The sequence below is a fragment of the Miscanthus floridulus genome, chromosome 3, assembly GCF_019320115.1.
Source record: "Miscanthus floridulus cultivar M001 chromosome 3, ASM1932011v1, whole genome shotgun sequence".
NCBI lineage: Eukaryota > Viridiplantae > Streptophyta > Magnoliopsida > Poales > Poaceae > Miscanthus > Miscanthus floridulus.
The window spans coordinates 3460046-3474239 of record NC_089582.1 but is presented as its reverse complement, the minus strand read 5'-3'; the positions used below and the strand labels follow the sequence as shown (position 1 = coordinate 3474239).

The window sequence follows — 14194 nt, the reverse complement described above, 5'->3', positions numbered from 1 at the left end:
GACTGTGACTCTGTGAGCCCGTGGCCGTGTGGCCTGTGGAAGGCGAAGGAAATCGCTGTCGTTCGGCTCGGGGTCGGGGCGGACTCGACGGCGGTCCACAACATATTTATAAAAAAAAGGCTGGTTTGGTGGAACCTGTGGCTCAATCGGGTTAACGAAAAATCCTGGTAAGCAATATATAATATTGCCTCGGCCTTCTTAAAAAAAAGCAATATATGCCTCGGGCCCCACCCGCCAGCCATGAACAAGCACACTGAGTCCGGCGGTCCGCTTCTCGTTCCCCGTTCGAACCAGAAAAAGAAAGATATGAAAGGCGGCCGGCTCATCGGCGGCGAAGGGAAGAAGGCGGCGGCCATGGCGAAGGTGGTCCGGCCAAAGCGCAATCTTGCGGACCACGTATTCAAATTCTGCATGGTAATCCATCACTCCCCCTCCTATACGAGTATAGGCTAGGGTCTGTTGCCGTGTATAGTCCGCCGGCGTCGATTTGCGCCGCTTCCCTCCGGATCTCCTTCGTGGTCCCTCTCGCCTCGGTGAGGGTTTGACGCTGTTCACTGGATGGGAGAAGATCAGAGCAAGCGTGGCGGCGGTTGGGCTGGTTGAGAGGTCGGCGAGGGTAGCACGGTTGATCACAGATCTGAAATTTCAGGTCTTCCTCTCCTGTCTCCTCCTTCTCGTTCCTCTCCCATTTGATTCTCCCTCCTTTTAGCACTCCTAGCGTCAAGCGAGTTTTGAGACACTGTAAATAAGTGAATTGGCTTGTTCCAAATGCAATTGTAGTAATACACAGATCGACTGTAACGCACACCATTCGACTGTTGAATGTACAACTTCTGCACAAAATCGATCCTTCTTTTTTAAACTAGTACCATCCTAGCATTCCTAGCACCATTTTTTTAAAAAAAAACACTGTTAATTAGGGAATTATAGTTTTTTTTCAGGATCTGTATCAAGTCAATACTACATTCAAATGATGAAGTCAAAGTAAAATTTGCCATTCCACTGTACCTTTTTGCAAAAAGTTAATATTTTCTCTTTTATGTTTGCACCAAATTCTTGGTAGTAGATTGCTATGTTTTTTTATTACACAGTTCTTGCTGGGTGCTAACTTTGTTTTGATTCCTTATCTTCTGCAGAAAAGCTCTGTTGTCCTTGGGAGCTGTTATTTTGTTGTGCTGGCTTATATTGCAATCTCAAATCCACAGTTGGAGAAGCTGTGCTTGCTGCCGTTTTTTGGTGTTGCTGTTGCCGCTCCATTGTATGCAGCAGCTTTACTGAAAGAGTGTGATCGTTAGAAGTAAGTTATCTCTTGAAAAAGTGCGTATATAGTAAAAGTTCATTATCTCTTTCAGAGAATTCTATCTATTACTGTAAAACCAAACTCTAGCAATTCCATGTGTTGCTATTCAAATAGGCTACAAGTCATATTTCAGTGTCAGAAAATCCCAACAAAATTATTGTATTTGACTAATTTATCTGAGCTTCTAATTGTTCTTGTGGAGATTTAAAATTCTTTTCTCCTTTTTGCCTGATAGCCAAAAGAAATTTTGCACCTTATGTCCATATGCTAAGTTGGAATAATATCATCTACTAAAGGCTTTTAGTTGGTCCCAATAGAAAAGGAACCATAATTTTTTAAAATTATATTTAGGAAACTGAAATATGTTTTATGTCAGTTTGGTGCTTGATTTATTCTACTGTTAAGATGTGTTCATGAATGCAATTTGTTACATATATTTGTCCATAGATATAAAGGAGTGCACCACCATTTTATCCAAGCAGAAACCTTACCAATTGCATTGCTTGGTGCCTTGGTGTTTTGATTTCTGGATCACACATTTCAACTTCGCTACTCAAAGTACAAGCTAGAATTTAACTACAGCTTTGGCAGCTAAAAAGAATGCAATGACCATGGCACAATTAAACCTGGAAGCTTAATATTTTAATGTAGATAATTGATGTTTACTGGCATTGTGTTCCAAACTCTTTTTACAAGAATCTGATTGTTTCCAACTTTCGATCTAGTTCCTGGTTAGACTCACCTAGTCATCCAAAACTAGGTTCTGTCAGCCTGTCCTGGCATCTCCAAGCGGATCCTGCTGATCAGAACTTGTGTTCTGTTGTAAAGAAGTGGTCGGTACAGCAAGAAGGAAAACTTGTTTCATGATGTACTTCCTGCTGAGTAGTTTTTATCTAGTTTTGGATGTTTTAGTAACTTGGTTTTAAGGAAAGAATTAACCTATCGACTCTTCTATAGAACTGTAGTGGGTAATTGCATGAAATAAAAAATTTCCAATTGGTTCTACAAGCTGTAGCTAATGAGGGTGTTCGTTGGTGCATGTCTGGAGCCTATGCTCTTAAGGGCAGCTCCATTGATGAGTTTAAGACAGTGCTAGCAGGGAAGAGAAAAGGATACAGAGGTGAAATACGTTAGAGTAGGTGGTGCCAAGCTAGAAATCACTAGCACCGGAGCTAAATTAGGCACTAGAGCTAAGAAATAAAAACCTATTTTTTGTCTCTTCACTCCACCTGCCACACCCTCTTGCATGTTGAGACGAGATGCAAAAATAACTACAAGGTAATTTCTTTATTGATGCGTGGATCTTCGTATATGGTGCTAAACATTAGAGGAGAACAAGAAAATGGTTACCCTTTTGCACCTCTACATGAAACAAACATTAAATTTTCCCTAAGAAGATGCTTCTTCAGCTAAGCACAGAGATATGAGTGCTGTTTTAGTGTGCTGTGGTGTGAGCGTTGGGTTCGGGAGTATCTCTCCCTTGTACTAGGAGTAAGCTCTTGTCTCTCCTATGTATTATTTCTCTTATTCTTAATGCAATGATATGTAGCTCTCCTGCTAAGAAAAAAAATTGCATGAAAGAAATATCATGCAAAATTAAGTCACTCCAGAACTGAACATTTTTGTTTCAAATTTGATTTTTTCGTATGTTTTCTGTTATGTTTGCTCCCCAATATCTATCAGATTTAAGAGAGTTGCGGCAAGGAACATATATATGATATACTTTATAAGTTCCAGAAGTTCCTTAAATGTGTGCATGTTCATCTTTTGCCTTTATGGTGATTAGAATCTAAACTTCTTATTGCATATTTATTTGTTTATCAAAATTTAGTGTTCATTTTTTTAATCTATTTTAGTTTTTCCGATAGGATAAGAATTTGTATTTGTTGGGCATAATGTTTGTTTGGAGCTACAAAAGATTCCCTATGCTTTTCTAACTCATATATATGATCTTTGCCTCTGCGCAGGATCTTGCCTCTGTTTTGCAATCTCTTACCTGGTTATTTAGCCTTTGCATAATTGTGAGCTGAACACGTGGATTCTGTCATCTGCAGGTCAAGAGGATGCGGATGCCATGCTGTGCTACCCCCAATGTTGGCCCTCTCTGAACTTTTGTGTATTTTTGTCTTGGTGCCCTAGCTAAGGGCACAAGGCTTTTGTTTATGTAATCCCCTTGTGTATATCCTGTGTTAACCTATTTATGCCCTGATTAATCATAATAGTGGTAATGGGCTTCAATAGCTTCGGTAGTAGAGTTAACTTGGCAGTTGTACACAAGTTATTGGTATGTCGTCTATTTTACTTTTCAGGAAAAAAAAAATGCTGTCAATAGTGAAAATTAGGCTATGCTCCAATGAAGAGATGGTTGTGCCACTGGCTATGCTTCCAAGTTTTAGGTTCTGGGTGTTGCAATATTATTATCCGTGTTTTCAGCAATTTCACATCATTTGAGTATAATAATCTTGTTTTTGAGTTCTTGACGTGTTCAATAGTGAAAATTAGGCTATGCTCCAATGAAGAGATGGTTGTGCGACTGGCGTGTGGGAGCACTAGACATTCCAAGACGTTTGATTTCGGTCGTTGCCTAGGGCTGAGATTGTTGCCTTGCCACCGAGCTGCCAGGACACCATCTAAACAGCCCCTATCTGACACAGCGATTGCAACAACACTGTTGAGTACCTTCGCACGGCGCCAAAATAGTTTGAACATAAATTGGGTGACAGAGGAAGCCAGCAAAGCAGGAATAGGCTTGTCTGACACAGCTACTTTAACAACACCATTGAGGCAGAAAATAAATTGGATGAGAGCCAGCCAAAAAAAAAGATTTATGGCTTCATTGCCTCCTGCTCCATTGAAGCGGTGAAATCACAGTCGGCAAAAACTCCACCAAACATGTCCTGACGTGGACCTTTGAAACCTCACTGTTTTGCTTACGTTTTCACCTCTTCTCCAGCAGCATGTAGATGAAGGCGGTTGCAACGTGCTGATATGACAAGTTATATCGTGTGGAGTAAATTGCACGGCCGGTCCTTAAAGTATTCGGCAGTTTTTATTTAGGTTCCCAAACTATGAAATCACACGTTTAGCTACCTAATGTATTTAAGTAATCTCATCCAGGTCCAAAATAGACACGAGGAGGGTTAGAAGCTGATGTGGACATGATTTGAACAGAAAACCCGTGAGACATGCAACGTCTCCATCGGTGACGGCTCCCGCAAGCCGCGCCCCATGCCTACACTCGTCGCGAAGCCAGCTGTCTCCTGCACGGCCGTGGGCGGCGCGCCATCGCTAGCCCTCGGCGTCGACTTGGGCATGGCCATGGGCACCGGCCTCGGGCCCTAAGCATCCTCGTAGCAGCCACGGGTACATGGCGCCCGCGGAGATGTCCACGCCGGCAGAGTATGACGAGGGCGCAGGCAAGGCCGCGGCGACGGTACCAGCGAGGAGCTACTGGCGATGGCACAGGGACGACTTCTTCCCAGAGCCGTCGTTCGCGAGCCGGGGCGCGTACCGTCGGGCGCTGGGCGAGACCCCCGCCCGCCTCCGGGACCGCCTCGCGGGACGGTCCACCGACACCGCGGAGCTGGGCACGCTGCGCCGCCGGAGCGAGCACGAGATGCGGCGGTGCCTCACGTGGTGGGACCTCACCTGGTTCGGCTTCGGCTCCGTCATCGGCGCCGGCATCTTCGTTCTCACGTGGCAGGAGGCGCACGACCACGCGGCCCCCGCCATCGTGCTCTCCTACGTCGCCTCGGGCCTCTCCGCCATGCTCTCCGTCTTCCGCTACACCGAGTTCGCCGTCGAGATCCCCGTGGTCGGCGGCTCCTTCACCTACCTCCGCGTCGAGCTCAGCGACGCCGCGGCGTTCATCGCCGCCGCCAACCTCATCCTCGAGAGCGTCATCGGCACGGCGGCCGTGGAACGGTCCTGGATGTCCTACCTCGCGTCGCTCATCAACAAGCCAGCCAGCACGCTACGGATCCACGCGTCGGGGCTCGCCGAGGGGTATGACGAGCTGGACCCCATCGAGGTGGTCGTCATCGCCGTCACCGCCACGCTGGCCATGCTCACCGCCAAGGGCACTTCCCGCGTGAACTGGGTTGTGTCCGCCGTGCACGTGGTCGTCATCGCGTTCGTCATCGTGGCCGGGTTCATCCACGCCAACCCGGCCAACCTCCGGCCCTTCATGCCGCACGGCGTGCCGGGCGTGTTCCGGGCGGCGGCGATCGTCTACTTTGCGTACGGTGGCTTCGACAACATCGCAACCATGGCGGAGGAGACCAAGAACCCGTCGCAGGACATCCCGCTGGGCCTGCTGGGCTCCATGTCCGTCATCACGGCCATCTACTGCATCATGGCGCTGGTGCTGAGCATGATGCAGCCGTACATGGCCATCGACCACAGCGCCGCCTACTCGGTGGCTTTCGCCAGCGTGGGGATGCGCTGGGCACAATACGTGGTGGCGCTGGGTGTGCTCAAGGGGATGACCACAGTGCTGCTGGTGGGCGCGCTAGGGCAGGCGCGCTACACCACCCACATCGCGCGGAGCCACGTCATCTCGCCCGTGTTCGCGCTGGTGCACCCGAGGACCGGCACCCCTGTGCATGCCACCGCGCTCATCGCCATATGTAGCGCCTGCATCACCCTCTTCTCCAGCCTCAACGTCCTCTCCAGCCTGCTCTCCGTCAGCATGCTCTTCATCTTCATGATGATGGCCACGGCGCTGCTCATCCAGCGGTACTACGTGCGAGGCGTGATGACCCAGACGCACGCGCTGCGGTTCATGGCGCTGCTGCTGCTCATCATCGCATCGTCCATCGGCATCGCCGCGTACTGGGGCACGTCACCGAAGCGGTGGCAGGGCTACATGGTGCTGGTGCCGGCGTGGGCGGCTGGCACACTGGGCATCCAGCTGCTGGTGCCAACGGCGCGGGCGCCCAAGGTGTGGGACGTGCCGCTCGTGCCATGGCTGCCCTCGCTGTCCATCGCCACCAACCTCTTCGTAGCGGGCTGGCCACGGCAGAGATGCTTGTGGTGGCGATGACGGACAGCGACGGTGAAACTTCGGCGTACGGTCGATTTCAACGGCTAGAGACGACGCGATCGGGTCAGGGAGAAGCGCAAGGATGTGGATGAGCTATGAGCGCAAGCTATTTGACGTCCGTGTGGGCCTCAACGCCGATAGCTAGCTCTGGCTGTGGGCACCTTGGGTAGTAGTTGATCTTGAACTGCAGGAGGAGGTCGAGGTCCTGCTGCTTCTATTCATGTTCGTCTCCTGCCTCTGCCTGGGAGTGGGTGATGAGCGCCTTTTCTAGTGCGTCGCCACGGTCTGGGCCGAGGAGCCCCATGGAGAGGATGGCGAGCAGCGTGGAGGTCAGCTCCCGTGTTTGGCGACCGAAGTCGCGGGTGGCGGGGATGTAGTCGGGCGGGCACGCGGGCCAGAGCGCGTCGTGGAAGAGGTAGTCCTCCCACTCGTGCTGCCCGGAGGTGTTGGTGGCGAGGTGGCTACCGTAGCCCTATAGGTGGCCGACGGCGGGGTCGTTGGCGTAGGCCTCCTTGTCCTAGATGGGGAGGGCGAAGAAGACGGCTCCGGCGACGTGGAGGCGGTCCATGAGCTCAGCAGGGATGTCATGGCCAGCGATGTGCATGACGCCCTAGTCAGCGACAGTGGCGCGCACGGCCTCCACGCACGCGTCCTGCTGCTACTGGCTGCCGGTGGCGTCTAGGAAGGGGAGATGTCGACGACGGGGATCCACGGCACGATGTGGTCGTTGGCATGGGTGCGTGCCAGGTCGAAGGCGTCCTCGAGGCTGGCTCACTCGTCGGTGGGGCGGACGTACTCGAGCGGGATGGCGGAGAGGCCGCTCAGAGCCTCCACGCTCGAGCGAGATGGAGGCGTCCCCATCGACGACGGCGGAGGAAGTGGACACTGGGTACCGTGGACCCTCGGCTCGGGTTTTTAGGTTCAAATCATGTCCACGTGACCACCACATCAGCTTCTAACCCTTCTCGTGTCTATTTTGGACCTGAATGAGATCACTTAAATACATTAGGCAGCCAAACGTACGATTTCATAGTTTGGTGACCCAGATGAAAACCACTCAATACTTTAAGGACCGGTCGTGTAATTTACTCTATCGTGTGTTTTAAGAAGCTAAATTTGTATATTACAAACAAAAATCATAAATCTATCAGGATACGGAGTAAAAAAGCATAAGATATATATATATATATATATTTGTGTTATACATTTGTCCATGTATAGGTAGCGTGTCCGTGTGTTGCTACGGGACAGTAAAACTTTTGTACTAAAAACACAAGGATCGCACGATAAAATAACAATACTGTGAAAATGTTAAAGTGACATTTAATCCAAAAAGCAAAATTCATGAAATTAACATTGTCAAGGAGTGGGCGGCGTCGTAGGCTCACTGACTCGGTAAGGGCCGAGTGACAACCTTGCCCATACCTATAACAATCCAAAACTTAATCTATTAACCATGAATTTACGAGTAATCAAGTATGTTTTAGAGAAAGAAGAATCGATGTGGTAAAAATAGAAAGGATAAATAGATCAACTGAACTATTAGAATTGTCATGAACTCTTTAACGTTTTTCCTAAGCAGCTAGTTCTCAGTTTACTATACAATGTCAAATGATTTGTGCATCCACCGGATAGCAATCTAGACACTAATAGACTTCGATCACATTAGAGAAGTTGCCGATGTCAGACCTTAATCTTTGTCCAAGAAAATACAAAAGATATGCCCTATAGCAATCGTCACCTATGTGGCCGGTGTACAGTAGTCACCGATGGTACTTCTCCTTATCCTTGGTCACTCTTGGAGGCTATAACTTCACGTCACCATTGAAATTGTAACATTTAACATTCAAGAAGAGAAGCACTACTACAACATTCAAGCGGGGTATCAGCATGCTGCAAAAAATCATTGAATCACAAAGAATCTGATAGAGCAGAGGAAGCTTGCACGGGTTAGACGATAAGAGAAGCACTGGGCGTGATGGGCTGTTATGTGGGCTGAGCATGCCAGAGTTGTAGTTGTTGCTTGCCCGACTGGAGCCACGAAAGGAGGAGCCGCCCCTGTGATGTCGATGGAGAGGGGAAAGTTGAAGTAGCTAGATCAAGGGCCGCATCGCCACCAGGGGCTGCCGAGCACGCAGGTTTGGCCAGGCTATCACCGGGGGCCGCAGAGCTCGATGGCCTAGCCGCACCTTGTCGGGCTAGGGAGGAGGAAAGGGCGTACCTTGTCGATCTGCTCGCTCCTCATCCCGCTCGATCTGCTCGCCCCTCATCTCGCTCGAGGCACCTCCTGCCTATCGACCGGATCTGAGGGGGCACCGCCACTGCCGGTTGTGGCAGAACCGCCTAATCTAATACCTCTCAGGAGTGCTCGTCTTCCGTTAAACACTAAGCACTTAGGGAAGAACACTAAATTACTCGGTTCCGTCGGGCACACTCCATGGGAGAACCCGAAAATCCACATTTTTCCATCAGGTTCACAAATGAGAGAATAAAGCTTACATCATTCTTAGCCATTTCTTACATCACTTTTAATACAACATCAGAGTACAATATTTATTATTATAACAGTGGAATATAAACATGCGATCAGAATTACAGCGGAAATAATTATCTATTCATGGCATGATGAAGCATTGATATGTAAACTATGACAACAGATTATAAAACTTTCCTTTATAAAATATTTGGTGAGAGTTATAAATAAATAAATAAAACTATGATCGCAGCGTAAGGACATCCTCTCTGAGCCCACCAGGAGGAATCTACACACAAGAGTCAGCTCTAGCATCCACCTGTCACCTACAACAGGGGGAATAAAACCCTGAGTACTCAATTGTACTCAGCAAGACTTACCCGATAGGAGGAAATAAAAGACTCCAAGGATATGCAAGGATATTTGGCTTGTGGGTTTATTGCATTTGCATGAAGCATTACTAAATGTGCGTCCTTATATTCAATTTTTATTAACATCCGCATTGGTTCATTAACTAACCATTCTATGTAAGCACATGTGCTACTTTCAAGCAGGTGGTAAGCAATCAGATTTCCTTTTTCCATTCCATCTTTCATCTTTTAGTTCTTACTATGGTGCTAGACACGAAACAAGCCATACCGGATCGTCCGGTGATTCGCGAATCAATGCCCCTAGCTAGGTACCCTGAAAACACATGTCCCGCTTGTACCCAAGGCACAAGCAGGACTAACCCATCACCCTCCTGTCCTAGGGTCCTAGGTCCCTGTCCAAACTGGGACTCCAAGCCCCCACCCCTGAGTCCCGGACTCAGTGCGGTGCAAGGACCTCCTCCACAAAAAGAAACCCTCACAGTCAGTCCGAAAAGAGCCAAAACCCACAACAAGAGAGCAACAAGTCTTCCAAGCGCCCATACCCAAGTATGTGCTCGGGATAATAAGTCTGTGACTTGCCTCGATGGCTTATGCAATGACTAGTCCTTAATTGACACAGACAGGGAAAGCAGTATAACCAAGCCATGTCCCACATCCACGACGACACAACCTCTTACACCCACCAATACCCAAACCATATCCCTGCCCGGTCACCATTTTCCTTTCCACCATTTTTATATTTTCCAAGTGATAATAATCCAATAATATATTTCCTATCTCTCACGAGTGATAGCCATCACTCGACTTCTATCGGAGTCCTGTAGCATAGCAATCTACACGATCCTGTTATACTAGTAAGACTCATAGGATAAAGATATATATATATATATATATATATATATATATATATATATATATATATATATGCAAGTGGGTTTTATTTAACTCCTTAAAACTTAATGCACAAATATAATTTAAACTACAGAAAAGTAGAGGTTATGCACCGGGGCTTGCCTGGGTAAGATATATATTAAAAAGTCAGTATCTGCATCTTCAAATTATCCACCATCAACTGAATAGAAAGCCCATTGCATCATCTCCTAGAGAGAATACCATTATACCATCTTCGGATTCCCAATCATCATTCAATTGATCTGTTGCTCCATCATCGTACCTATATGATATGCATTGATGCAAATGCATAGATGTACTTGATGCGATAAGCGAATCTTTGATTTAAAATGTACTTGATGCGATAAGCGAATCTTGTGTGACTTAGTTTCGCGGACTCAAATCAATGCCCAAGTTAAATTACTCAGTGCGTAGAGATATTCAGCAATGTCGAATGACAATTCTGGCCAATCGATAGCGAACGGTTTGTTCTATTAGATTAAGCATGAAAAGCAACTTTTATAAATAAAATAAAATCCATCAATAAATAGAACGATATACATATATATAGCTTTTGAATCAAATTTAAATTCGAGATTTGCTAAAATTTTCCGCCTGTACGTTACAAATAAACCTTTATATATATATATATATATATATATATATATATATATATATATATATATATATATATATATATATATATATATACGTTACAACGATAACTCTAAAACAAAGAATTAAAAAAAAGGGGCAAACGTACTCCTATGTGTAACTGTGGCGCTAGTGCAGCTGTAACACGTCCCTATCTGTCCTCTCCGCAAGACTATGAAAGTTGACCAACTGCTCCTCTCTTGCTTGCCTTTTCTTTTCTCTGTTCATCTGCCTCTGCTGGTTACTGCTACCGTGTACTAGTTCGCTTGAAATTTCCCTCAGGATTGCACGTAAACGTGGCCACGGTCGCAGTGATGATGGGATGCATCGCTGCCTGGCCTGACCCTGTCGGCCACGTTGGGCCAGGACGTCCTGCCATGCCGTGTTGATGAAGAAGATGATAGAGCCGCTGATGTCTCCTTCTCTCTCTATTTCTCTGCTGCCGTGGAGGAGACGCCCAAGCTCCGGTCCACTCTCCCTCGGTCTTTTCCTTGCCTACCTCTGCCAAACCATGTACCGTCGTAACAGTGCTGTGTCGCCTTGGCCTACTCCCCGCACCCCTCCTTTTTCCTCTCTGCGTCGCGCGCTTGTGCCCGGTCGTGGCCACGCACCATTCCGCCATGGACCGCAGCCGCAGCGCTGCCCTTCCACGCCACCATTGCGTGCCCGCACGCGTCACCCCGCGGTCCCGTGCTAGAGCTACGGCCCCGCTGCGCTGTTCCATCGTCGCAGCGTCCCAAGCCAACCGTCGTACTGCTTTCCTCGCGAACTCGCTCCGCCACGGATCAAGCACGATGATCGCAAGCACCGACGTCCCTCCTCTTCTTCTTCCCTACGACGCGCACTGCTCCATCTCTGCTACAGCGCCGTCGCCATGGTGCTCCAGGCCGGCCGAACCCGCGTTGTTTCCCCGCTCCTCGGCCACCGCCGCTGGGCTACCGTGCCACATCCGGCCACCCGTGCCCCTGTCCTGCACGTCGGCGCATCCCCATGTTGCGTCGTTCCGCCTCCTACCATGACCCACCGGCGTCGCTACCCGGCACCACATGTGCAGGCACGCCGAGCCCGTGCGCGGCTCCTCACCTTCCTCTCACGCGCCTAGGCTGCTCTCCATCCCGGCTTGCCTAGCCGGCTGCCATGCCCCGCAGTGGCCACCGTCGACACCGTTGCCCGGCACGCCCATAGCCACCCAGAGGCGCTCAGGGTCACGCCATGTTGCCACGCGCCCTCCTTCCCGGGTACCCACAGCACCTTGCCACCCGCCTGGTTGGCACTGCCACAGCCGGCGTGCCCACCTCCTTGGCTCGCGTGGGCTAGCTTTCGGGGGCCAGCTCGGCTCTTGCCGCGGCTAGCTCGAGGCCGCACGGGTCCTCGTGCGGCTCGCCGGCGGGTGGTCCGCCGCCACCATGCCTTCTCCAGCCCCATCACGTCGTTCCCATCACCGGCCAGTGCTTTCTCTGCTTTGGAGGATGAAGACAGGGGTAAGAGTCCAAGTAAATTTTTGTACGGGGTTCTCAGTGCGAGATACGTGACTCAAATGAATAGTGCCTATGGGTCTTGAGTGAAATAGAGGTAAACGCAGGTGTGTTTTTGCAAAATCGCCGGCCGGTTTGGGCAGGCCACGCGCTGGGCCAGTGAAAGCTCTAGTTTGGTTTTGGTGAATTGATGAAACCCTAAGTGCTAACCTAGTTTATCAAGTGATCATGAGATAGGTAGCACACTTTAAGAAGAGAAGCTAATGAAGAGCATAGCATGACAATGGTGATGGCATGGCGATGATCAAGAGCTTAAACTTGAAAAGAAGAAAGAGAAAAACAAAAAGCTCAAGGCAAAGGTATAAACCATAGGAGCTATTTTGTTTTGGTGATCAAGACACTTAGAGAGTGTGATCACATTTAGGTTTGATAGCCGTACTATTAAGAGGGGTGAAACTCGTATCAGAATACAGTTATCAAAGTGCCACTAGATGCTCTAACTCATTGCATATGCATTTAGGATCTAGTGGAGTGCTAACACCCTTGATAATATTTGTGAAAATATGCTAACACATGTGCACAAGGTGATACACTTGGTGGTTAGCACATTGGAGCAAGGGTGGAGAAGTTAGAAGTGAAAACAGAGGAGATGCCAACATCGGTCAAGTGACCGGACGCTGGATCCAAAAGCACCGGACGCTGACGCCTGTGTCTGGTCACGCTGACTGGTGGTACAGTGGCTAGGGTTTACCACCGGACGCTGGGCTGTGTTCGGTCGAGGTGGATCAGACGCGTCCGGTCGAGGAAAATCCATTTTCGACCCTTACTGTACTCGACCGGACGCTAAGGCTCCAGCATCCGGTCAGTTTTGCCGGAGCGTTCGGTCAGGTTCATAGCCGTTGAAATCTGACAAACAGCATTTGAAGCTGGTGACGCGTGGCGTCCATCAGTGGACCGGACGCTGAGTCTAGGGTCCGGTCAGTAAGACCGGAGCGTCCGGTCAGAGCGCAGTGTACCCAGTGAAGGGGTACAATGGCTCTATTTCGTGGGGGCTTCTATTTAAGCCCCATGGCCGGCTGTGGCTCACATCTTCGGCCATTTTCATTGACATAGCAACCTTGTGAGCTAAGCCAAAGTCCTCCCACTCATCTCCATCATTGATTCATCATCATAGTGAGATTGGGAGTGATCCAAGTGCATTGCTTGAGTGATTGCATCTAGAGGCACTTGGTGTTCATGTTTCGCTGTGGATTTCGCTTGTTACTCTTGGTGGTTGCCGCCACCTAGACGACTTGGAGCAGCGAGGATCGTCGAGCGGAGGGTGGTGATTGTCTCCGGCTCTGATCGTGGTGATTGTGAGGGGTTCTTGACCTTTCCCCGGTGGAGAGCCAAAAGGTACTCTAGTGAATTGCTCGTGGCTTGTGTGATCCTCATCTTGTGTTGGTTGTGCGGCACCCTATTGAGGGTTTGGCGTGTGAAGCCAATTAGCGCGTGAACCTCCAAGTGAGTGAATCGCCACAACGAGGACTAGCTTGCCGGCAAGCAAGTGAACCTCGGTAAAAATCATTGTGTTCATCATTGATTCCGAGGTGATTGGTCTTCATTGTTATTCATCTTTGTGATTGATTGGTTCTTCATCTACACGGCGGTATAACTATCTTAATCACTCTCTTTACTTTACCGCAAACTAGTTGACAAGCTCTTTAGTGTAGCTAGTTGTGAGAGCTTGCTTGCTTGGTTGGTGTGGCTCTTTAGTTAGTCTTTGAGAGCACACTAACATAGGGTGGTGTCATACCTCTTGTGTGAATCGACACTATCTAAACTAGAATTGTGGTAGGTGGCTTGCATTTTAAGTAGGCTAGCACAACACTTACTTCGCCTCATAATTGTCTAACCTTTTGTTAAGTGTTGTTGAAGATTTTTTATTAGGCTATTCACTCCCCTCTAGCCATTAGGACCTTTCAAGTGGTATCAGAGCCGAGGTCA

The 14194-nt window shown here is 48.7% G+C and overlaps 1 protein-coding gene, 1 long non-coding RNA gene and 1 pseudogene across 2 annotated transcripts; 2 read left to right on the top strand and 1 right to left on the bottom strand.

Moving 5' to 3' along the window:
* The first annotated feature begins 229 nt into the window (after nucleotides 1-229).
* On the top strand, nucleotides 230-3775 carry LOC136544791 (uncharacterized). The gene is made up of 3 exons (XR_010780834.1): nucleotides 230-414; nucleotides 1137-1297; nucleotides 3355-3775. It is a non-coding gene; the product is annotated as an uncharacterized lncRNA (long non-coding RNA).
* An 892-nt stretch (nucleotides 3776-4667) lies between these two features.
* On the top strand, nucleotides 4668-9012 carry LOC136544790 (cationic amino acid transporter 5-like; the record flags this gene model as incomplete). The annotated part of the gene is made up of 2 exons (XM_066536858.1): nucleotides 4668-6312; nucleotides 8996-9012. Coding segments are annotated over exons 1-2 (1662 nt in total), but the record flags the coding sequence as incomplete, so codon positions are not given.
* Nucleotides 6451-7205, bottom strand: LOC136542862 (leucoanthocyanidin dioxygenase-like; annotated as a pseudogene).
* Nucleotides 9013-14194: the final 5182 nt, after the last annotated feature.